Source organism: Meles meles, chromosome 17 (genome assembly GCF_922984935.1).
Source record: "Meles meles chromosome 17, mMelMel3.1 paternal haplotype, whole genome shotgun sequence".
In the NCBI taxonomy this organism is placed as follows: Eukaryota; Metazoa; Chordata; class Mammalia; order Carnivora; family Mustelidae; genus Meles; species Meles meles.
This window is the reverse complement of record NC_060082.1, coordinates 45,129,743-45,155,400: the sequence shown is the minus strand read 5'-3', so window position 1 is coordinate 45,155,400 and position 25,658 is coordinate 45,129,743. Positions and strand designations below refer to the sequence as shown.

General features: G+C 39.4%; 1 protein-coding gene across 6 annotated transcripts in view; it reads right to left on the bottom strand.

Annotated features, from left to right (window-relative positions):
* The window catches only part of RASAL2 (RAS protein activator like 2), a 354,763-nt gene that overhangs the window by 171,949 nt on the left and 157,156 nt on the right, over positions 1-25,658 (bottom strand). For all 6 annotated transcript variants that reach the window (XM_045982547.1, XM_045982548.1, XM_045982549.1 and 3 more), the window contains exon 2: positions 16,533-16,660. In XM_045982547.1, coding sequence (XP_045838503.1) covers positions 16,533-16,660 — 128 coding nt within the window. The remainder of the gene's footprint in view (positions 1-16,532; positions 16,661-25,658) is intronic.

Genomic DNA, 25,658 nt, shown 5'->3' with positions numbered 1-25,658 from the left:
CATGCATCTTCAGGAGAGAAATTATATTATCTCTACTTAAGTAATTAAGAGAGTAGTACCAAGAGGTTAGATAACTCCTGCCTAGTTAAGAAAGACAAAAATGTATTCTCAACCCACCTTCAAAGTAGGATAGAATGGGAGTAAATGTTGGAAAAAAATAGTTTGAATCTTTGAACAAACAGATGAACCTAAATAAACACGGCCTTTTTTGCTATAGCTCTAAAAATGCCTATTATCTGAAATAATGAAGGCCTAAGCCACACAGAAAAAAAAAACAGTGGTTATTTTTTATATTTTAGGAAGGAATGACCCATAATGATCTTTTCTGTGGAAATGCATAGTAACTGTATCCAGAAAAAAGAAAGAAATAGCTTCTACTATCATATACTTTGTCTCTAACATTATTTAAGGAAGAGAAAAATAAAATATACCAAACTTCTTATTTGGGCCTAAAATTCACTCACACAACTATTTTGTCACTGTTTTAATGTAGATTCTTTGCTTCTCATTCTTGAAACTTAAAATATGATCAGTTTTATTCAAAGTATCACTCTTACAGGTTAGGGCATTTAACCTCTGACTCAGGATATGAGAGAGAACAGTGTTGACTCTTACTTTAAACCTGCATTTCTTAATATTTTACTTTTACACTATTGATTGATTCTTACCTAAAATATTTTTTAAAAACCTATTGATCTACTCTTTGAAAATTAGAGGGATCATATTCCAAGGATCTTCAAATGAACTAAGCTAGAGTTCACAAATCTTAGAACACAGCCAGAAGAATCTGTTTTAGAAAGTCAACTTTAGAAAAGCAATTTTGCTCTTTCTGATTGCCCTAATTCAGTTTACTAGTTCACATTTGCTTGTTTATACTGAATAAGGCCTTAAATATTAATATCTTCCTGGTTTTAAAACATGAGAGGAATTTTTCTTTTCTTTTCTTCTTCTTTTGCTTTTGTTTTTTTAATCTCTTTGCCTTTATACTATACTTCTGAATGCTCTTTTTCCTCATGGAAGCAGGGAGGTTGGGTCAAGTGCTCTAATTAATTCCACTTTAAAGATTTACTTATTTATTTGAGAGAGAGAGAGAGAGTTGGTGCGGGGAGAATCTGAAGCAGACTCAATGCTGAGCATGGAGTCCAACACAGGACTAGATCCCAAGATCATGAGATCATGACCTGAGTCAAAAACCAAGAGTCAGATGCTTAACTGACTGAGCCCCTCGGGTGCCCCTTAATCCATTCCATTTTAGATGAGGAAAGAACATAGTAAGGAGTAAGTGGCTTCTCAGGCTTTTAGGATTTGTTAATAATGAAGTCCAACTGAATCTCTGACTCCTGGTTCTCTTTGTTAGTTCGAAACCATCCATGGCAATGAAGAGCAATACAGCCCAAATAAATCAGGCTACTAAGAAAACATTATAATATACACCTCTACATTGTCTGCAAAATCCCCTTTCGTTTTGTTTAGAATTATATAGAAATTATTTTTATTTCAATCTGAGTATATACAATTTGCACAGACAGTCAAGTACAGGAAACCAAGATCATACTAACAGCAAAAGAAAGCAGTCCCGGGGCACGTGCCTGGTGCAGTCAGTAGGTAGAACATGCAACTTGAGATAGTGAGTTCAAGCCCCATGCTGGGTGTGGAGCCTACTTTAAAAAAGGAAAGAAAGCAGTTCCTAAAGAATGCTTAAAAAATGTTGGTGTCTATCCTTAGACAGGCTTTTTAATTTGAAAAAGGCGGGGGGAGGGGAGGGGCGCCTGAGTGGCTCAGTGGGTTAAGCCTCTGCCTTCAGCTCAGGTCATGATCCCAAGGTCCTGGGATCGAGCCCCACATCAGGCTCTCTGCTCAGCGGGAAGCCTGCTTCCCCCTTTCTCTCTGCCTGCCTCTCTGTCTACTTGTGATCTCTGTCTGTCAAATAAATAAATAAAATCTTAAAAAAAAAAAAAAAGTACTTCCTCAGCTTTCTTATCTCCTTAAGTAGTAGCTCTCAAATCAAGTGGCTAATCTAGGCCCCAGCATCAGCATCCCCCCAGAAATTGTTAGAAATACACATCTTCAGGGACTACCCACAACCTATTTAATCAGAAACTGGGGGGGAGAGGGGGGTGTACAGCCCAGAAACCCATGTTTTAACATGCCTGCAATTGATTCATGTGCTTACTAGAGCTGAGAATCACTGCCCTAAGGTGTTGTTTCTTTCCTTCCTATCCTGGCTAAGCTTCTCCAAGTATCATCCATGACAGAGGTTCTCAACCTTGGCTGCAAATTATAATCAACTAACAGAGCTATAAAAACACTGATGCCTAGACCACTCCATACATGCTGAGTTCAGGGGCTGGAGTGAAGCCTGGTACTGAAATTTTTAAAACTTCCCAGGTCACTCTAACGCGCAAGGAAAGCTGGAAACCACGTACCTACTCTCAGTCCCTCCAGCACCAATTATTCATTTATTAATCCTTGACCACCAGTACTAAGTGGTGTGGAGGGATAAATGTGGAGACATAAATAAAATCACTTAGCTTTACTAACTCTCAACTTCTACATGTCTGAGGCATGATATTTCTTGGTCTCTCAAGCTGCATGGCTAGGGTGGGAAGGCTTTAAAGAGGTCTCTCACTGGAGTCAGGTCTCTGTCATTGTTCAGGACAACCACTCGGATCTTCACTTTCTTCTCAAGACTTCAGTCACTCTCTGAAAAACCTAGGTAATCTTGCCCTGAGCATGTGTAGTCTGGCCCTTGGCCAAAGACTTGCCAGTATCTTTTCCAGCAGATTCTAGCACTTTCACCTAGAATTCTGCTCTCTGCCTCCTCAGCACTATGCTTGGACTTCAGGTGGGGGAGCACAGTTGGAAAATGGTACATAGCAGAAAGCGAACGCAATGGAGATAACCACTGTCTTTGGCTGTGTATTGTCCAATGCTTGAAAACATTATATATAAATATATATAATCTCCAGTTTTATGGATTTGGTTGTTTTTTGTTGTTGTTTGGTTGGTTGGTTTTTTGGTGTTTTTTTCAACAATGGGAGGGCTAGTCTTGTACCAGTTAGTCCATCATGGCTGGTGCCCAAACCTCTTATTATCTCTTATCCAAACTACTAATACCATCTTTTCATTGATGACATTCTGCCCTTAAAGATTTCCTTTACATTGTCATCAGAGTATTTCCAAAATGCAAATCTGCAAATGCAAATCTGATCACGTCATTGTTGTCCTTCATCTCCAGTCGTGGTTTTCTAAGGCATGATGGTATGTTTGTGTGTGTGAAGTATGTGACAGCAGGGAGATATCTCTCTGCTTCAACCAGAGCATAATTCTGAGTTTATCTGCTATACAGAGCTTCTGCATAAGCTTTTCCACAAAGAAAACATTCTTCTCAAAGTGTTTAAAACTATCTTACAGAGTAAATGCAAACTCCCTAATACAGTATACCAGGTTTTCCACAATCTGGCCACTGTCTGAATGTCCAGCTTCATTCAGATTTTACATCAAATTGCTTGCATTTCCCTAATATATTCCCTATTTTGTACTTCAGTGCTTTGCTTAGTTGGTTCTCTCAGCCTGAAATATCTTTCCTCACTCTCTTTTCTTATCTATACCTGCCAAGCAAACTCCTATTCATCTTAACGCTTAGGACAGGCATTACCTCTTCCAGAAATCTTCCCTTTCCACTAATTTCCGAAAGGAAGTTTAAGGTACACCTCCTTGAGGTTCCTCCAATAACTGATCTTTCTCTGTCACTACATGTATTACACTGAATTATAATTACTCATTTGTATAACTAATCCCATGTAAGTCAATAGCTTGTACCTTACCAGTCAATCCCCAAACCTTAAAATAGCTCCAATCCACAAATGCATGAATGAAAATTTAATAGCTAGAGATGGGGGCCATGTTAGGCAAAGGAAAAAACATAACATCAACCAAGAAGTTGTAAACCTACGACTTTTGTTTTCTTTTGGTACAAGGAGTAGGCCAATTTAGCTAGAGCCTCTGTAAGTGTGGTAGAATATAGAGCACCAAAATATATTATGATTGCACTGGGAGGGTTTTAATACCAGGTCAGACATAATTCAGGAAGCACTGGGAAAGTGTTCCAGTTTTTATATCAGAGGAATGGTTGTCTCTTCATTGGTCTGTCTCCTTCCTATCTCTCCCTTTTTCAAGACATTCTACAGATTAATATTCATAACACATAACTTTGATCAAATTTCTTCCTTTCTTAAGCTTCCCTCGGTAATGTCCCATTGCCAATAGCATCTTAATGACACAGATTACAGTTCTTTAGAATAAATGAATTTATTAGTAGAATTTTATTCTACTAAGTTTATTTGTGTTACTTATCAAATTTAAAAATATTTATCTTATTTTCACAACTAAGTTTGCTATGGGGGTAGGAACTGTGTTTTATTCTTTGTAACTCCTAACTATGTATCTCCTGAATAATATGAAAGTGGATCTGAAGGAAATATGCCATGAGTAATTTACCCCAGGATAAATATAGTTGATTTTTGGCTGTTTGCACAAAGCCTAAATGGTATTTTCATCAATATATTGCTTTTCAAAGGCAATAAAAATATTCTAAGATATTCTGAAATTGCATTATAATTACCTTGCTTATATGCTACCATCCAGCTTTCAAAATTCCAAATACAGAAAGTAGAGTCTGAATGGAGAAAAATGGAGCCACATTTATCCTTCCTAATGGCTTATTATTGCCAAAAGTAAGAAACACACAAATTCAGCTTTCTTTTTGTATTTTTATGCTGGATGTACCCTGAAGGGGTTCATGATTGTCCTCTCTGCCACTTCCCTCCACTCCTTAATTGGTCTTATCTCTTGCAAGCAAAATGGAATTCAAATGGCCTCCTACACCCTCTTTGAACTGGGTTGGTGCCAAGCCAGCTGGGGCCTTTGCTGGCATCCGGGCAGGGAAGTATATTTCATAACACATAAGCAATGTCTATTTGGCACAATTTGCATGAAGCAATTCACTGAACCAATGAGTCATTTCTCAAGGTGATACTCCTGGCAGACTTCTCTTTCAGCGTTCTGCCCAGACCTACCCTTCTGTTATATTCTCAAATTGGTAAGTGGTGTATTTAACACTCTTCCCATGTATAGTCCCCAAGCAGACTTGTTCCCATTTCTGACAGGAAACATGCAGAGTTAAGAGGGAGCACTAAAAGATCCCACACACCGAATACATGAGTGATACTAGACTAATATAATCCTCCCACATTCCAGCAGTGCCTGGCTAAGGCTTCAGTTTAAATCCTTATAGAACCTCTTAATTATCTTTTGAACACAGCAATAAACACCCTGGTGATTAGTTGATTAAGGTTTAAAACAGCATTTTTAGGTGGTTTTAGCAGGAAATTCCTTAAACTCCTTGTTTCAATGAACTCTAAATTTTCAATGCAAAATTCCAAAGGTAAGTGTCACATTCTTCATGATAATGTGGGTAAAAGGTAGAAAAGTGACAGCATACTCTGATCCTTCCACCAAAAAAAAGCGGGTTTCTAATCTTTTCCTGTAATGAAATTAACACTATATTAAGTTTATCATTCAAATAGCAGGTGTAGCAATGGCTTTACATTTTCTTATTGGAGAGACATAATCCAGTTTTCCCAACTTAATGGCAGAACATACCTGTCTCAGGGCATTAAACTGTCTCTGTCTCTGCTTTGTACCCTCATCATCCCTTCCTCATCCCTTACCAGGTCTGCTGCAATAGTCTTAACTCATGTACTTCCTTCTAATCCCTTTCACTCAATTTTCCACATGATCAACAGAATTACTTTCCTAAGAAGCAAATCTGATGATATTATTGCCCTGGTCTGAATCATTTCCAGAATAACATACAAATTCTTTAGCATGGCCTTCAAGGCACTTTATTATTTGGTTCTTGCTAGCTATCGGCTATTTTCTTTCCTCTTGCAAACTTTATTCCAAAAATTCTGAACATTTTGCAGTTTGCCAAAGAGATATGTTTCTTGACTTTGTATACTAATACATACTTGGAATATCCTTCCCTACTTTTTCTCCAGCTGAGCTTCTATTTGTCCCTAAAGACACGGCTCAATCATAAATTTCTCTGTAAAATCTTTCTTTGGCATTCTTCATTTCACATCACAACCCACCCAGGCAATATGTCAGTTAATCTTTCCCTTATGCTTATAATTTTTGAAAAAAATTTACTGAAGTGAAATTCACTTAACCTAAAATTAACTATTTTAAAATGAATAATTCAGAAACATTTAGTACATTGACAATGTTGTACAGCTATCACCTCTGTCGAGCTCCAAATGATTATAGATTTGAATTTACCTCAATGTGTCCCCAAATAGACTACCTCTTTGTAACCACAATACTGCACACAAAATAGGTGCTCAATAAATAAAAATGAATCAAATATTCAACAATGGAAAAGCACCTTATAGATTATTTTTCTTTTTTATTATCTAGTTTTAGAAAAACTACGGAATTAAGCCTCATGTTCTGGGAAGATTTATAACATAAAAGGTAAAGAGAGAAGAAGGTTCATCTCTAAAATTTATATTAAGGAAATGGATATTTAGAATCAACACTTATAATTTGCCTTTTAAAAACTCTATTGGACAAATATTTATTGAGAATTTACTTAGGTGTCAGGAACTGTTCTAAGCACTGAGGAATACAGCAATGAACAAAACAGACAAAATTCCTGCCCTAAAGCTTACGTTCTAGTAGGGAAAGGGATACAATAAACCTAATAAATTAATTATAAGGCATTTCAGAAAGTGGTAAATGCTATAGGTGAAAAAAATCAGAGGCAAGTTCCTTATAGATTTTGGATACTAGCCCTTTATCTGATATGTCGTTTGCAAATATCTTCTCCCATTCTGTCAGTTGTCTTTTGGTTTTGTTAACTGTTTCCTTTGCTGTGCAAAAGCTTTTGATCTTGATGAAATCCCAACAGTTCATTTTTGCCCTTGCTTCCCTTGCCTTTGCCGTTGTTCCTAGGAAGATGTTGCTACGGCTGAGGTCGAAGAGGTTGCTGCCTGCATTCTCCTCAAGGATTTTGATGGATTCCTTTCTCACATTGAGGTCCTTCAACCATTTGGAGTCTATTTTTGTGTGTGGTGTAAGGAAGTGGTCCAATTTCATTTTTCTGCATGTGGCTGTCCAATTTTCCCAGCACCATTTATTGAAGAGGCTGTCTTTTTTCCATTGGACATTCTTTCCTGCTTTGTCGAAGATTAGTTGACCATAGAGTTGAGGGTCGATTTCTGGGCTCTCTATTCTGTTCCACTGATCTATGTGTCTGTTTTTGTGCCAGTACCATGCTGTCTTGATGATGACAGCTTTGTAATAGAGCTTGAAGTCCGGAATTGTAATGCCACCAACTTTGGCTTTGTTCTTCAATATTCCTTTGGCTATTCGAGGTCTTTTCTGGTTCCATATAAATTTTAGGATTATTTGTTCCATTTCTTTGAAAAAAATGGATGGTATTTTGATAGGGATTGCATTAAATGTGTAGATTGCTTTAGGTAGCATAGACATTTTCACAATATTTATTCTTCCAATCCAGGAGCATGGAACATTTTTCCATTTTTTTGTGTCTTCCTCAATTTCTTTCATGAGTACTTCAACACCCAAAGAACAAACAATCCAATCAAGAAATGGGCAGAGGACATGAACAGACATTTCTGCAAAGAAGACATCCAGATGGCCAACAGACACATGAAAAAGTGCTCCACGTCACTCGCCATCAGGGAAATACAAATCAAAACCACAATGAGATATCACCTCACACCAGTCAGAATGGCTAAAATGAACAAGTCAGGAAATGACAGATGCTGGAGAGGATGTGGAGAAAGGGGAACCCTCCTCCACTGTTGGTGGGAATGCAAGCTGGTGCAACCACTCTGGAAAACAGCATGGAGGTTCCTCAAAATGTTGAAAATAGAACTACCCTATGACCCAGCAATTGCACTACTGGGTATTTACCCTAAAGATACAAACATAGTGATCCGAAGGGGCACGTGTACCCGAATGTTTATAGCAGCAATGTCTACAATAGCCAGACTATGGAAAGAACCTAGATGTCCATCAACAGATGAATGGATCAAGAAGATGTGGTATATATACACAATGGAATACTATGCAGCCATCAAAAGAAATGAAATCTTGCCATTTGCGACGATGTGGATGGAACTAGAGCGTATCATGCTTAGTGAAATAAGTCAATCGGAGAAAGACAACTATCATATGATCTCCCTGATATGAGGACATGGAGAAGCAACATGGGGGGGTAGGAGATAGGAGAAGAATCAATGAAACAAGATGGGATTGGGAGGGAGACAAACCATAAATGACTCTTAATCTCACAAAACAAACTGGGGGTTGCTGCGGGGAGGTGGGATTGGGGGAGGGGGAGCGGGCTATGGACATTGGGGAGGGGAAGCGAACCATAAGAGACTATGGACTCTGAAAAACAACCTGAGGGTTTTGAAGGGTCAGGGGTGGGAGGTTGGGGCAACCTGAGGGTTTTGAAGGGTCAGGGGTGGGAGGTTGGGGGAACAGGTGGTGGGTAATGGAGAGGGCACGTTTTGCATGGAGCACTGGGTGTTGTGCAAAAAGAATGAATACTGTTACGCTGAAAAAATAAATAAAATGAGGAAAAAAAAAAATAAAAAAAAAAAAAAAAAAAAAAAAAAAAAAAAAAAAATCAGAGGCAAGTAATTAAACCAAAGTTTTAGATGGAGATATGAGGAGGGGTTGCAATTTTAAAACAGGTTGGTCAGGGTGTGCCTTATTGAACAGGTGAGCAGGTGTAAGCAGAGTTGAAGGAGGTGAGAAAATGATTCATACAAATATTTGAGGGAAAAGGCAAGGTGAAGGCCTTGAGGCAGGAACATGCTGATGAGCAGAGAGAGTCAATTATCATATGGTTTCACTTACTTGCGGAGCGTAAGGAATACATGGAGGACATTGGGAAAAGGAGAGGAGAAGGGAATTGGGGGAAATCAGAGGGGGAGATGAGCCATGAGATATTGTGGACTCTGAGAAACAAACTGAGGGTTTTGGAGGGGACGGGGGTGGGGGGTGGTTGGGAGAACCTGGTGGTGGGTATGAAGGAGGGCACATATTGCATGGATCACTGGGTGTGGTACATAAACCATGAATCTTGGAACACTGAACAAATAAAATATGGTTTAAAAAAAAAAAAAGAATCCTAACAATGCCAGAATGGTTCAGACAGTGAGTTGGGGAAGTTTCTAGCCTTCAAAACTTTCAAGAATGGAGTTATCATGAAAGGAGATGGGAATGGCCTCTGGCAGATTTGGGAGGGGAAATTAGGGGTCCAGTGTGAGGCATGTTGGAGACGACTATTATTTCTCCAAGTAAGGGTGTGATGGGAGAGGGATATATGGGTCTAGGGAAGAGAGAGGCATAGGCCTGAGATGTAAAACTAAGAATCACAGCCCTGGAGGGTACTGAAAGTCCTAAGACTGGATGAGATTCTAAAGAAGTGAGGCCCAAGGACTGAACTCTGCATCACTCCCCTGTTAGGATTTAACGAGAAGAGAAATCTGCAAAGATGACTCAGAAGGAAGGATGACTCCAGAGAGGCAGGAGGAACACGAAGAGTGGATGAGGTCATAGAAGCCAAGAGAAGAAAGTGGTTTAGAAGGAAGGAGCAATCAACTGTATTAAATGACACTGACAGATTAAGTTGGATGAGCATGGAGAACTGACCCCTGAATTTAGTGAGGTGGAGGTCACCAGTGAGCGTAACAAGAACAATTCTGACAGAGTGGTCTCTTATACATGGAGCATGTATAAGAGAGAATGAGAGGAGAGGAATTAGAGACAATGGGTTTAAAAATTTTCAATGTTGAGGGAAGCAGAGAAAGAGGTGGTAATTGGAGATAGGCGTGAGATTAATCCAGGCTTATTTCTTCATTTAAGATGGGAAAAATATAGGATGCTGGTGGGGAACGATCCAGTAGAGAGCAAAAAAATTGAAGACATAAAAGAAGCAGGGAAGAAGGGCTAGTAATCCATCCTTGACTAGGCAAGAAGGAATGGAATGCACACATGTGGAGGGGCTGACCACTGGACTGTAGACAGGTCAACTATAGTTAGAAGAGACAAATCAGGGTCTAGCGAAATGCTTGCTGGCTGATGTGTAGGCATGGTAAATGGTAGTGATGTATGCAGAAGTCCTCATCTGGGTGCTTGAATTTTCTCACTGAACTATGCGGCAAAGTAACCAACTCTAAGAGGGTGATGGAGAAAGCATTAGAATAGAGGAGATGTGAAAAAAAAAAGTCATTTTAAAATTCTTTAAAAGATCTTATTTATTTGAGAAAGAGTGAGAGGCAGAGAGAGCGCACACACAGAAGGAGAGAAACAGTCTCCCCAAAGAGCAGGGAGCTTAATCCTGAAATCATGACTTGAGCAGAAGGCAGAGGCTTACCTGACTGAGCCACCCATGGGCCCTGAGAAAAAGTCATTTTAGAAATCATTTTGGATTGTGCTACTCAAAGTGTGGTCTAAGGTCTTGTGTAAACTGTAAACAGTAAAGTGTTACTGTCTGCAATAAATAAATAGCATAGAAATTGAGAAAAAGTGGGCTTCACATGATCAATGGGTTGGTTTCATTGTACAGCACACTTTCCATGAACATGTACAATTTTCATAATTTTATTTCTTCTTTTCCTATGTTATGGTTATTCTGTGTATATTTGTTGAGTCATAATTTCATTTTGGTTAAGTCTAATTAAAAATTGGGACTTGTGTATTTACATCTTTTTAAAATTTTGGTTTTCTTAACTATTCCTTTTATTGTATTTCATTCACAGTCAGGTGGAGAAAACACTGGTCCTTTACCACCCATAGGTTGAGAAGAACTAGTGCAGGAGAGCTGGACAATAATTAAGCTAGGAAAATGTTTTGTGATTGCCAAGGAGCATGAGCAGCTCACATGAGGTTGGCAGCCATTAGTCTAAAGACCGTCAACATGATGGATCTTCTGCAGACACATTATGCTGCATGGAAGCAGGGCAGGACAGACGAGGGGCAGGATGCAACAGAGCTATTGTGCTGCCAAGTAAGCATGATAATGCATGAGAAGGGCAAGGAAATACTATGGAAAGGAGCAATCAGAATGGCTGACCATGGAATTCAGGCTGGGTGAAGAGGGAAGAGGAGATATCAGAGATCTAAGGGGGCAGAAAAGGTTACAGCATCGACAGACCATGGGTCTCAAAAGGACTGAAGGATTGTTAGAATAAGGGATGAGCTACAAAGGTAGAAGGTGATGAGGAGAGTGTAAAACTCATGCAATTGAGAATATGAAGAAGTTGTAGCAATGAAGCGGGGTAGAGGAAAAGATTCTTGGAGGAGCGAGGTCACCAACCTCAGACCCACTGTGTTGGAAGAAGCGTCTCTGCAGATTTTGGAATCATCACAAAGTAAGACCAAAGTAGTGTTGAAGTTAATGATAATGAGCCAGGAGCTCAAATCAACAAAAACTGAGAAGGAATGGCTAGGGGCCGGAAGGTAACTCTAAGAGGAGATGCAGGATTTGGACTTCTTAGGGAAGGCAGGAAGCAGTCGTGGAAGAGGAAGAACAACTACTACAGGCAGCGCGGAATGAGCGCTGCGGGCAAAAAACAGCCATCGCTCGACAGGACCTCACAGAAGATGGTGTTCTCAAGGACAACACAGGTTCTCTTGCAAACAGCAAGTTAAGGGATGCCTACAAAGAACAGCTGGAAGAAACAGCTGGTTTTGCTGATGATGGACCGTGAGTTGCAGAGGGTATAGTGATAGGGTTTTAAGAGGTGGTAAAAGATGAGTAGAAGGCAGAAACAGAAAAGAGGATTTATGGAGCCATATACAGAGTATGGGAGAATTCCATGGTCAGAGTGTGGGGGTTCCCCATCAGTCCAGGGCTACTGAGGATGCCTGGCACAAAAACAAAGTACGCAAGATACGGTTTTAGAAAGATATCCCTCATGGGCAGTGATTTTATGAGACAAAGGAGGGCCCAGGCCTAGAATACTCAATTATCAGTAATCTTTCATCTTGGTTCTAGATATGGCATGTTTCTTGACTTTATGCTCTCTATCCTGACGCTACTTAATTTCTTATAGTACGAAACTGAATAAAAGGTAGATAAGGGCAGAAAGAGAGCAAATGATCTATTCATATTACTCCTTATTAACAGCTTTGCTGACAAAGCAGGTTGGTTTAAATGAACATTTTTAATTATCTGTATTCAAACTGAATAACTAGAAATCGTCTATACTACTATTCACTCTACCAATTTTTACTATGTATTAATATAAACACGGCAACGTGTACTAGACTACCCCAGAAAATGCTGACCTTTATGACATTATTTTAATGAAATAAAACTTAATATTAAAATACTGGCAAAGACTCATGGGTAGGGAGATGGTAACAAAAGTAAGGCACATTCTTCAATGGCTGGAGAGAAAGAAAAAGCATCACAGAGAGCACCCCCAGCTGGGTCCTCAAAAGTAAGAACTGCCTATTAAAATAAAAGAAACAAATTATTTTGTCACTATGATTTTGGCTTTACTATATTAAAGATGGCTGAGTAAGAGAAGGAATGGAAAAGAAAAGGGACAGCGAGGGAGGAGAAGAAAAAAGGGAGCTAGGGATCCACAGCTGAGAGCTGAGAAATGTATTTACTGTTCACTGCTCCCCCTGAACTCACTTCTCAGGAAGGATGACTTACTAAACTGATAGTCTACCTATAGCTTTTTAGGTATTTACCTCTATTTTTGGCAAGTAATCTTTGTCTTTTGTTTAGCCAGATCTTTTCTTCTCCTTCCCTCCCATTAATCCCTCTTCTTTATCAAGATCATCTTCATTCATTTTTTTATGTTATGGAGATGGGGAGTAAAGCAGGGTGATATCACCTCTCTGTTAAATCACCAATAAGCAAGTGAGTTATCTGGGTGTGGAAGGACTTACACACTGTCACAGTTAGAGTAAAGTAGTAAACAGTATATGATAAGTTCAAGGGATTTTTTTTCATTTAGAAGGACAGAAAATTTACCTAGAACTCGGTGCCTGTGCTAATTACATTGTCAGCCTCTCCAGATGTACTCGCTGCCTTTCTCTCCCTTGCTGTGTGTTTCAGAAAGCAAATCACACAAAACACATTAAGAGCAATCTTTTTCCCTCTAGCCTCAAGTTAGATTTGGCTAGTAGGTAACAACTAACAAGAAATCAGAAGGCAGGAAAAGAGCCGAATGTTGCTTCTCCTTTGCTTCCTCCCTGCCGGCCATCTTTGTTTGTGGAGAAGCTGCGTTCTTTTGTGCAGCACCACAGCGACTGCCAAGCAGCCCTCTTGTGCAACCCATTCTCTGGTTTCCAGAAGCACCGCTCCCTTTCTCGGCCCTGAAAGTCTATGGTGAAAATAAGCTTTCTGTTGTCATTAGTTCATGGCACTTCACACTCTTTGGTGGGTCCCTTATGCTGCCCATGTCTCTGTCAATAGTGCCCTCATTAAACCTCTTTCAATTAATCCCTGAGAGTGCCATTTATTACACTGACTACTGTCAGCTACACTGACATCGTGTCTGACAGCGCTTCCGAGAAACTTTTGGAGCCAGGTCTACCAATCCAATCTCTTTTCATTCCAAATCGCTCAACTCAATATCTATTTCACTGTTCCTCAGTGAAACTCCAACACTATCTTGTTGAACTCCCTCCTCCATGACAACTGGCTATTATGACACGAGCAACCCTTTAGGCTTACAGGTATGCCTGTATTCCACAGGCATGTGTATTCCATTCCACACCACTGCAACAAAGCGAGTCAAATGGATTTTTTGGTTTCCCAGTGCACATAAAAGTTACGTTTACGTTATACTGTAGTTTACTAAATGTGTAATAGCAGTATGTCTAAAAAAACCATGGACATACCTTAATTTTAAAATACTTTATTACCAAATAATGCTAGCCATCATCTGAGCTTTCAGGGAGTCATAAACTTTTTGCTGGTGGAGGATCTTGCATCGATATTGGTGGCTGATGACTGATCAGGGTGGTGGTTTGCTGAAGGATGGGGTGCTGTGACAATTTCTTAAAATAAGACAACAATGAAATTTGCCACAGCATTAGACTCTTCCTTTCTTGAACAACTTCTGTCGCATTCAATGTTGTGATAGCATTTTGCCCACAATAGAACTTCTTTTAAAACTGGGGCCAGTCCTTTCAAGCCCTGCTATTGCTTTATCAACTAGGTTTATATAATATTCTAAATCCTAGGCAGTCATTTCAACAGTCTTCATAGCATCTTCGCCAGGAGTAGATTCCTTCTCAAGAAGCCACTTTCTTGGGGCGCCTGGGTGGCTCGGTGGGTTAAGCCTCTGCCTTCGGCTCAGGTCATGATCTCAGAGTCCTGGGATTGAACCTCCATATCAGGTTCTCTCCTCAACAGGGAGCCTATTTCCCCCTCTCTCTCTCTGCCTACTTGTGATCTCTCTCACTCTGTCAAATAAATAAATAAATTAAAAAAAAAAAAAAAAGAAAGAAACCACTTTCTTTGCTCATCCCCAAGAAGGAACTCCTCATCCATTCAAGTTTTACTGTGGGATTGCAGCAATCCAGTCCCATCTTCAGGCTCCACTTCCAAGTCTAGTTCTCTTCTTATTTCCATGACAGCCACAGTTACTTCCTCCTCTGAAGTCCTGAATCCCTCAGAGTCCTATCCATGAGAGTTCGCATCAACTTTGTCCCCAAACTCCTGTTAATATGGATATTTTGACCTGTTCTCATCCAGGAGTCACAAGCATTCTTAACGGTATCTAGAATGGTGAATCCTTTCCAGAAGGTTTTCCATTTACTTTGCACAGATCCATCGGAGGAATGAATCACTGTCTGTGGCAGCTATGGTCTTAGGAAATGTATTTCTTAAAGAATAAGACTTGAAGGTCAAAACTACTCTGTGATCCACGGGCTGCAGAATGGGCATTGCGTTAATGAAAGCAACATGAATTTGCTATATGTGCCCATCGGGGCTCTTGGGGGACCAGGTGCATTGTCAAGGAGCAGTCATATTTTGAAAGGAATCTTCTTTCCTGAGCAGGAGATCTCAACAGTGGGATTAAAGTATTTGGGAAACTGTGTAGTAAACAGATGTGCTGTCATCTGGGCTTTGTTGTTCTGTTTCTAGAGCACGGGCAGAGTGGATTTAGGATGACTCTTCTGGGCCCTGGGGTTTGGGGAATGGTAAATGAGCATTGGCTGCAACTTCAAGTCACCAGCTGCATGAGCCCCTGACAAGAGAGTCAGCCTGTCCTTGGGAGCTTTGAAGCCAGGGTTGACTTGTCCTCTCTGGCTATGTAAGTGCTAGGAGGCATCTTTGTCCAATAGAAGGCTGTTTTGTCTATCCTAAAAATCTGTTGTGTTGTATAGCCACCTTCAGGAATGATCTTAGCTAGATCTGCTGGAGAACTTGCTACAGCTTCTGCATCAGGCCCTGCTGCTTCACCTTGTACTTTCATATACTAGTGAAGACTTCTTTCCTTCCTTAAACCCCAAGAACCAACCTCTGCTGGCTTCCAGTTTTCTTCTGTACCTTCCTCACTTCTCTCTCTCAGCCTTCACAGAGAGGGCCTTGCTCAGAAACAGGCTCTGGCCAAAGGAAATGTTGTGGCTGGTTTGAGCCTCTCCAGACCACTGAAACTTGCTCTGTCTCAGCAAGAAAGCTATTTCACTTTCCTAATCACTCCTGTGTTCACTGGAGTAGCTCTTTTAATTTCCTTCAAGAACTTTTCTTTTGCATTCATCAGGTGGTTTGGTGCAAGTGTTTGGTGCAAGAGGCCTAGCTTTTGGCCTCACTTGGCATTCAACATGCCTTCCTCACTAAGCTTAATCATTTCTTGCTTTTCACTTAAAGTGAGAGATGTTAGAGTCCCCCTTTCACTTGAACACTTAGAGGCCATGGTAGGGTTATTAACTGGCCTATTTCAATATTGTTGTTTTCAGGGCTCTCAGAGTAGCCAGAGAAGAGGGTGAGAGATGGGAGCAGCCATTGGTGGAGCCGTCAGAACACACACATTTATCACTTGAACCCACCATTTTAGGTGGGTATGGTTCACAGTGCCTCAAAACGATTATAACAGCAACATCAAAGATCACTGATCATAGATCACCATAATAAATACAACAATAATGAAAAAGCCTGAAGCGACAATTACGAAAATGGGACACAGAGACACGAAATGAACATACGCTACTGGAGATATGGCGCCAACAGACTTGCTTAACACAGGCTTGCCACAAACCCACAAACTGCTAAAATGGGATATCTGCCAAGTGCAATAAAGTGAAGGTCAATAGAAGGAGGTATGCGTGTACTTATAATTCATCATTCACACAGCCTCCATTTCTATAAGTGTCACAGACCAAAATGCACATAAAAACTAGATTTCAGGAATCTGGTCAGAAAGAGAAGTAGCTTTCCTCAGTAATATCCATCTCACCTCCTTCTCCTTGTTGAGCAAGACCAACTGGCTGTCTGTGAGGATGCAATACTTCCGCTCCCATGTTGTCGTCTCTGTGTAGGGTGACTGGCCACAAGACAGACGATGGGTGGGTGGCCCCTTGACATCTGAGTGACAAATACAAAAAACAAAAGTGAGAAACCAGTATCATGCTTGCTCAGTAGACTAGTAGTTCAAATGTAAGATTCTTCAAAATTGAATTAAATAAAGAGTTTTAAATATGAACCTAAATGCTAAGTTGAAAACTTAACTCCCTCTGAAGAAAATAAACTGTTATAAACAGAGGGGAAAATTGGCGCTTTAGTCTGCAGAAAAAAAGGCTGAAACACTAGAAAGAATTGTTAGCACAAACTTGACACAGTAATCACCATTGCACATGTACTAAAACAATGGGAGGTTGCTCCACAGCTAAACTAACATCATTCAAAATAAAGAGGTGGGGATGACTCGGAGACAAGAACAAAAGACAGAGCCTCTCGTCTTCAGGAAGAAGGCGACATTACACATACACTTTGAGAGTACTGCTGACCCCAGACAGAGAATGAAGTGATTATCAGCCAGTGTCTTCAAAATGGCTTTACCTCTAGTCACGCGTAAAAATTTAAAATATCGAAACTATAACATCATATTACCACTAGAGGCCAGTAAGATCTTAAAAACCCAGACAGCAATTTCCTTTAGGAAAGATCTAAACATATTACCATCAGGTCTCTTAGAGGTGGAGGTGCACATCAGAGTTAAAGGTCTGGCTCTTCTCAAACATCTCATTTTCCTACTAAATACCAAGTGGTTACTCTCACTTTGCTACTTTAAAATTTTTTTTTAAATGAACTGTTCACTCATTTGGGCTGCTACAAAACTTGCAACACATCTTAATCAAAACTACACATCAGATCCACTAACTAAGCCTTTTATGACAGTTGAATATTAAAAGTTCTTTAGCCATGAAGGACTAATTCCTGTCAGGAATATACTGAAGGGATAATTTTAAAGATGTTATTTATTACTATATAGCTACTATGCCAGAGGAGCATCTCAAACTGGAGAAAACAAACACCTATGATGAGAGCAGCAGAGTTGTAAATGATAAATAAGCATATTTTATCTATTACATGAGTGTTTTCATTACAATTACTTTCTACAAGACTCTTTATCACAGGACAATAGGAATTGCTGGTCCTGGCTTGGAGGAAATACAAATATTGTCCTAGATATTTTATACTATAATCACCAAAATATGCAAAGCTACAGCTGGAATTCTGTTGGAAATAAGCAAGTTGGTAACTAGGGCACTTAGGAGTAGGTCTCTCCTTTTGCACTGCCTTGTGTGACCACTATTTTCTTCAACGTTCCTTCCTTTGCTCTCTAAACATCTATCTAACCCTGTTGTTCTGCTTATTTAGGGGAGCTTATCAACTACCCTACAAATAACTCGGCCCCAGAACCCGTGTTCCTGGCACTTGGCCAGACGTGCTACTGATTCTTAGTTCACTGCTTTCCTTTCTCCCCGCCGCCCCCATCGTCCGGGGTCTGTCTCCTCTGCACTGCGCACCACAGCGTAATTATAGATTCTCCAGCACTCAAACTCTCTTCCCGGCCCTCAACTCTCCCCTTGTGTTCCAGTAGAGCATCTGAAATTATTTTAAAGTTTTCCTTAAGACTTCAAAATGTCCTGGAATTATCACAAAAAGCTTGAAAGGAGGTGACTCTTTATCCTTTTCGACACATAGAAAAGATTCTCGCCTGTGCTTAAAAGCCATGTCAAAGCTGATTTTCTTCACATGATTTGGACAAACAAATGGGTTAGATTTTTACCACAACGCAGGCCTATTTTTAGAGTCAAATACCAACTCCACTTCAACGGAGAGGGATGCACCTACTTTATGTGGAAATGTGGTGGTTTTGTGGCCTAGACAAGTTTTGATTCAAATGACTAACCTGCTTACATAAGTTAGCCATGGGTGACCTAAGCTGCCCACTGTAATTTAATTTGAACAGTAATCTTGGGATCTATACTAAGCAAGAAGACACTGATAGGCTCTGTCAATAAAATTAGAACACAGAATACTACGTTCATAGCATAACTCAGATTTTCTGACCAAATAGAAATCTGTATCAGCACTGAATTTAAGAATGCCTAAATTCCCTTCCCTGTGTCATCCTGAGTAATTCTCCTAAAATCTCACTGTCTCATTTTCTCCCTTCCTCCAACCTCGGCTTTGTTGTTGGTTTCTTTGTGGTATTGGGAAACAACACAATGTCTTGCACAGCATTTTGAGTCCCCAAACTATTCCTCCCCAGTGCTAAAGGTAGAATGAAGTAGGGAACAATACCACTGTATTAAAAAAAAAAAAAAAAAAAGTTCTGTCTAAATGATGAGATTGGTTAGCAATACTATAAATTTTATAGTTTCACATTTATTATCTAATACCCACTTTTTCATCACTTAGTAAGAATGTACACCAAGGAAGAAAACAAGAGAGAAGTTAGAATAAGTGATTTTGGGGGGTTCTTTTAAGCATTTCTGGATTAAGGTTTAAAAGACATTTTAAATAACAAGATAAAGTAAGATTCTAAAATAACCTATAGATTTAATCCACTCATTCTATCATGTCCTTGTTTCCATGTTTACATGAAGATTTAACAGTATACGTGTAAAGCCTAGATATTAAGATTATATTATCACAGGACAGGCTCACCTTACCAATACTATCCATCAGTCAATCAATCAGTACCAATCTCTCTCTCTTTCACCCTTCCTCCCATCCCCCTTCCCCCTCCCTCTCCCTCTCAGCTCTAGTAACATACTTCAAACTTTTGACTTCCAATTATATTTAGTGTCTAAAGTTCATTAGAGAAAAGGATAACAGAATTACAAATAAGAATCTTAATAGCAAAACTAGAAAAAAAAATTAGCTTTCCATTGTCCCAGTCCTGTAAGGCTAATAAGGGCATTGGATGCTGGCTTTATTACAAAAATTGAATAATTTTAGAAACATTAAAAAGCATCAGAGGTGGGTTTCTGAGTGGCTTAGTCGATTAAGTGTCTGCCTTCAGCTCAGGACATGATCCCAGGGTTCTGCGATCAAGTCCTGTGTCAGGCTCCCTACTCAGTGAGGAGCCTGCTTCTCCGTCTCTCTCTACCCCAACCCCTTGCTCATGGTCTTTCTCCTACTCTCTCTCAAATAAATAAATAAAATCTTTTTAAAAATCATAAGTTACTCACTGGATCCCTTTGGAAAGCACTTCTCTAAGACTGGCTGTTATCAAGCAAACTAGCAATTCTCAAATTCTTTTGGTCTTAGGATCTCTTTAAACTCTTAAAATTACTGAGGACTTCAAAGAGTTTTTATTTGTATGGGCCATATTTATCAATATTTACAATACTGGAAGTTAAAACAGAATTTTTAAAAATTTTTAGTCATTTCATGGTAATACCAAGAAACCTATTATACATTAATACAAATAACATATTTTTAATGAAATGTAACTATTTTCCAAAATAAACAAAAATAAGTGAGAGGAGTGATGCTGTTTTAAGTTTTACAAATCTCTTTTTTGAAGTCTGGCTGAAGAGAAGACAGCTGGGCCCTTATATTTGTTTCAGCATTTCATCTATTGCTTCATGTTGTTCTGGCTGAAGTCCGTGAAGAAACTCTGGACTCATACAGGTATACAGTTGGAAGGGAAGAGTATTTTTTTTTTTAAAGATTTTATTTATTTGACAGACAGAGATCACAAGCAGGCAGAGAGACAGACAGAGAGAGAGAGGAGGAAGCAGGCTCCCTGCTGAGCAGGGAGCCCGACGATGACGATGCGATGCGGATGCGATGCTGATGAGGGGCCTCATCCCAGGACCCTGGGATCATGACCTGAGCCGAGGGCAGAGGTTTTAACCCACTGAGCCACCCAGGCATCCCCGAAGGGAAGAGTATTTTAATAGCATTTTTAGATACTTGTGGATCATCTTTTTTAATACTATACAAAAGCCTGACAGGAGGATACTTCTTAAAAGTGAGTAAAATATGGAATCAGACCCCACAGCAATGACCTTTTCATACTCCGTTACATTAAAAATCATTGGTGTACCTTCCCTTTGTATGGATTGTTTTTTTTTACCCATATGCATGAGGTTTTAACATCAGACACTGATCATTTCCAAAACACTGCTTTAGTTTTGTAGATTTTCCAAATTATGGCACTTTTCACTATGTAATATCAAAAAATCACATTCATTAATCTTCAGAAAAGTCTTGACCTTATCATAGAAGTCTTTACTGGGAAGCTATCAAGCATTTTTTGTCTTGAATTTTATCATTAGCAATAAATACTGTTGGTTTTTTTCCTCTTATATGAGCGGTTTATGTCTTTCTTTTTCCAGAAAATGTCTGCCAAATAACCACAACCAAAGAACTATAGTTTGTCTTTCCGTTGTTGTTTCAAGTAAAAACGGAGTTCCATGAAAACAAGTGGCAAGTTCAGCCTGCAGCTCAATTTGCACAAAACGCTTTCTGCTGTGATGACCATCGTCCTTCAGTATACAGCTCATGGGCGTTTCTCATGTCATCAGACAGAATGTTAAAAAGATGTGAGCTCTAACGTTGAAAGTTAATAAAATTAAGTACTTTCTCTGAGTTCTCAAGACTTTTCTGAAAACTAGCTGTTTTCCCTTCCTGTACGTGGCAGAGGAGAATGCCATGACCACTGTCAGTCTGGAGCCACTGCTGTGATTCCTACTACTGCCTCGGTGGTTCTACTCATAATTGCTTTTCCATCACCAGTGCAAAAGTCCATACAGTTTTGTTTTTTATTAAAGGCAAGTGTACTGTGAAAATAGTTTTAACCTAACAGATCAGGGGGATCCTTGGGTTCTAGGGTTCCACAGACCATAATTTAAAAACTACTGCTTAGGATGCCTGTGTGGCTCCGTTGGTTAAGCGACTGCCTTCAGCTCAGGTCATGATCCCAGAGTCCTGGGATTGAGTCCCGTATCGGGCTCCCTGCTCCATGGGGAGTCTGCTTCTCCCTCTGACCTTCTCCTCTCTCATGCTTTCTCTCACTCTCTCTCAAATAAATAAATAAAATCTTAAAAATAAATAAATAAAAAATAAAAACCACTGCTTAGACATAGGAAGCCAATGAGGATCCTAAGGAAATCTGGCAATAGCTTGCTAAGATGAAGTAAGCAGGAGAAAACCAGAGGCCTTATATAATGGATGGGAGGCTAATGTAATGGCCTACCATGGAATAATTAGGGTCATAGACTGGTGACAGTGAAATAGAAAGAAAGGGATCATGTGACCCTAATTTCAAAATAGGAACTTGGCAGAGAAGACTGCAACAAAGTTCTTCAAAACAGGAATACAGGGGCACCTGGGTGGCTCAGTGGGTTAAGCCGCTGCCTTCGGCTCAGGTCATGATCTCAGGTCCTGGGATCGAGTCCCGCATCGGGCTCTCTGCTTGGCAGGGAGCCTGCTTCCCTCTCTCTCTCTCTCTGCCTGCCTCTCTATCTACCTGTGATCTCTCTCTGTCAAATAAATAAATAAAATCTTTAAAAAAAAAACAAAACAACAGGAATACAGAAAACCTAAAGGGAAACTTTTGAATTTGAAATGAATTAGAAGGATTCACTGTAATCCTTTATATCCAAATCACCTCAAAACGGCTTTCAAAATAACAGATTACTTAGTCTATCTGCCAACTAAAAGGCAAACCCTGGGCCTCCTCAAGCACTAATATAAATTTAGTAACTACCTGGCAAAGAAACAACAGCAACAATTTTTTTGTGTATAACCCTTCCTCATAACCCTTCTTCGTAACCAGAGAAGGGAGCATCATGGCCTGTCACATCTTTTGACAAAGATGAGGAACCAAAATGGTATGGCAGAGCTGGAAATTCTACTAGGTATAATCCATAACTTGTCTTGTTGTAATTTTTCTTTTAGAGGGTAAGCATCTTCTTGTCTCTTCCAGACTTAGAAAGCATCTCAAAAGACTCACAGTAGGATAATATTTTTTTTTAAGATTTTATTTATTTATTTGACAGAGAGAGAGATCACAAGTAGGCAGAGAGGCAGGCAGAGAGAGAGGAGGAAGCAGGCTCCCCGCGGAGCAGAGAGCCCGATGTGGGGGCTCGATCCCAGGACCCTGAGATCATGACCTGAGCCGAAGGCAGCGGCTTAATCCACTGAGCCACCCAGGCGCCCCTCACAGTAGGAAAGTATTAAAGGGATCTGATTGGAAGCAGAAATAGGATATGGAGAGTGGAAAGAATAAGCCCATGACCCAAATAGAGAATGTCAAAGAAAAAACAGCTGTGAGAAATTTTACTTTTGTATCATACAGCTCCTTAGAAGTTCATCTGAGTTGATTTTGAATCACATCATTTACTAGCCATATGTTCTTTTAAAATTCGAGCATTATTCTGGGCGCCTGTGTGGCTCGGTCGTTGAGCATCTGCCTTCGGCTCAGGTCATGATCCCAGGGGTCCTGGGATCCAGCCCCACATCAGGCTCCCTGCTCAGCCAGAAACCTGCTTCTCCCTCTCCCACTGCCTGTGTTCCCTCTCTCGCTGTGTCTCTCTGTCAAATAAATAAATAAAATCTAAATAAATAAATAGATTTCCAACATTATAAGTTAAGTGCAATTGGTAAAATCCTAAACCTATTTGCTGCCATCCAAAGCAAGCTCTACAGAGTATTCTACAAAACACACACCCTAATGTTTCATTTAATCTCAATAGCCTTTCATTGATTCTTAGTGCCAAACTAAAAAAGCAAAAAACAAAACATAGCTTTCTTTGGGAAATCTACCTACACAGACAAGATTTTAATGTATTAAAAGAGAAGCACATTTCTAGTATGTAGTTGTTGTAAACTGCATAGCTCTGAACTACTTAGAAAGATCTATTTTTTTCATGTGTGTGTGTATTTATTTCCATGCCAGAGCTAACCCAGTGTATTAATGGCAAGTTTTTCCCAACATTCAAATTTCAATTATCAGACTTGTTTTCGTTCTGAATTTGGTTAGAATTCAAAGTCAAAATATAAACATTACTTTATAAAAGTCTTGCAACTGGAGTGACCACCTTCTTACAGAAGTAAAAATACATCTAAATAACTTTACAACAGACCTATGCTACTCAAACTAGCTAAAAATATGTCAGTTTCCCGAACTACACAAAGGACTATTTTTCTCTTCACCAAAATGTTAAAAACAATTTTAACAGAAGTTCAAGTTTAAATATCATTTATATTCATAGGCCAACTAACAAACTATATTTTAAAAGATAGTTCTTTATTTTTCTAATAAAGAATAAAATCCTTGCCCTGCCATACAGCTATAAAAATGTGGTATGTTCTTGGCTATCTTCTATGGGCAATTTCTGCTGCAACAGAAGAAATGTTAGAGTTGCCACACGAAGACAATTCTTCTTCATAATGTCCGTAACTGTAACATGCTGCTTAACATCAGCCCCTGACGTTAGATATATGGCCAAATAATTTTATAAATGAGTTAATGCTGTCTGCTCAATACTCAATATATTTTAAGTCACTCTCTTTCATTCTTATAGTATTGAAAGGAGAGACAAAACCAACCAGGACATTAAAATAAAGTTTAATTTTCTTTATTTTATCCTCTCCCTATATTTCTACCCTCCATATTCTGTCAAAATGTCAGAAAATACCTATTTGCAGAATAAGCAAGCAAAAGTCTTCTTAGAATAACTACCCAAACACTAAAATTATTGGCTTCTATGAACTCTGCTTTGTCCTGACACGCAATGAGCCCTTGGGCTGGCAAATTACATTACAGTGCCTACAAACTGATGGCCCAAGTAGATTTAAATATGGTCACCCTCACCTTGGTGAATAATAAGAATACTAAGTAATAAATGATTCAGTTTGTTTAAGATATAAAAATCATTACTAGGTCAGAAATGTTTACCTTTATGGAAAATACATTTTAGTCTTTATCATAAATTCACTATGAGGCCATAACTATTTGTTGAAATGAATTTATATTGTGTCTTTTATGCTTAGCAAGCCATTTATGTTTCCTTCTTAACTATGGAGGCTTAATTGCCTTGCTACTTGATCACTGGAGGCTCCTCAGTAAATCCCCTCGGTTGCCCCTTACCCTTTTTAAGAGAAAGGAAGGGCAGGTAGGAGACATCACATGACACTTCTTTCTGGTGAGTGATTTCCTTTAGGCTAAGATTTGCAAAGGGTCCCTTTGCTGCCTGCCTCTCAGTCTCAGCAGCACCTGGGCCTAAGCCTGGGACTTGACATCAGCTCTACCACAGGGCAGAATTAACTGATAACAATGTAATAAATTCCTTGAGAGCCTGACCTTTATAGTAGACAATTAGATTTGTGATAAAGGTAACATTTCTTTTTTTGGAAGAACTGATTTTAATTGGATGCTATTATCTAATTATTTTAAAGAAGGTAACCAGGATGGGAAACAATTGCTCTGACGGTTCCACCTTGCTTCTCCCTTCCACGTCGCTAGTATAGTTTGCACTGCACCTGGTCTCATGTGCCGTGCAAGAGCAGGCAGAGCAGATGACACGGTTTTCTGCTGCTTTTCAGACATGCATTAGAAGGAATAAGTCTCATAATTCCCACACAGGGCCAAATACTGCTTAAGCAGCTCCATGGCTTGGATAACTGAATGGAACGTTGTGAATGAGGCCACGTTCAGATGACAGATGTCGGTCAATCACAGCTTGTATTTCAATCCCAACAGGACCACTTACATCTACAGTTACTCTCCCCTAAACAGGAAAATATAAATTACTCAAAATAATTCATTTATATACTAATCCTTAGAAGGGGAAAAAAAAAGTCTATATGCAAGTTTTTCTTAAACAGCCAAGTATTGTGCAAATTTAAGAAAAGTGTAAGAAAATACTAATCTGTCCCCTAAAACATAACCATGATCTTATAGAAATGGTCAAAACTCAAGTTCCTTTCTGCGTCTCACATTGCTGCTACTGGTAGAAAAATGGACTATATTAAGAGTCAGTCTCAAACACCATGTAATACTCATTTCGTCTGTTATATTTAGTACCTCTTCCTACATTAATATACCCCCATGCTT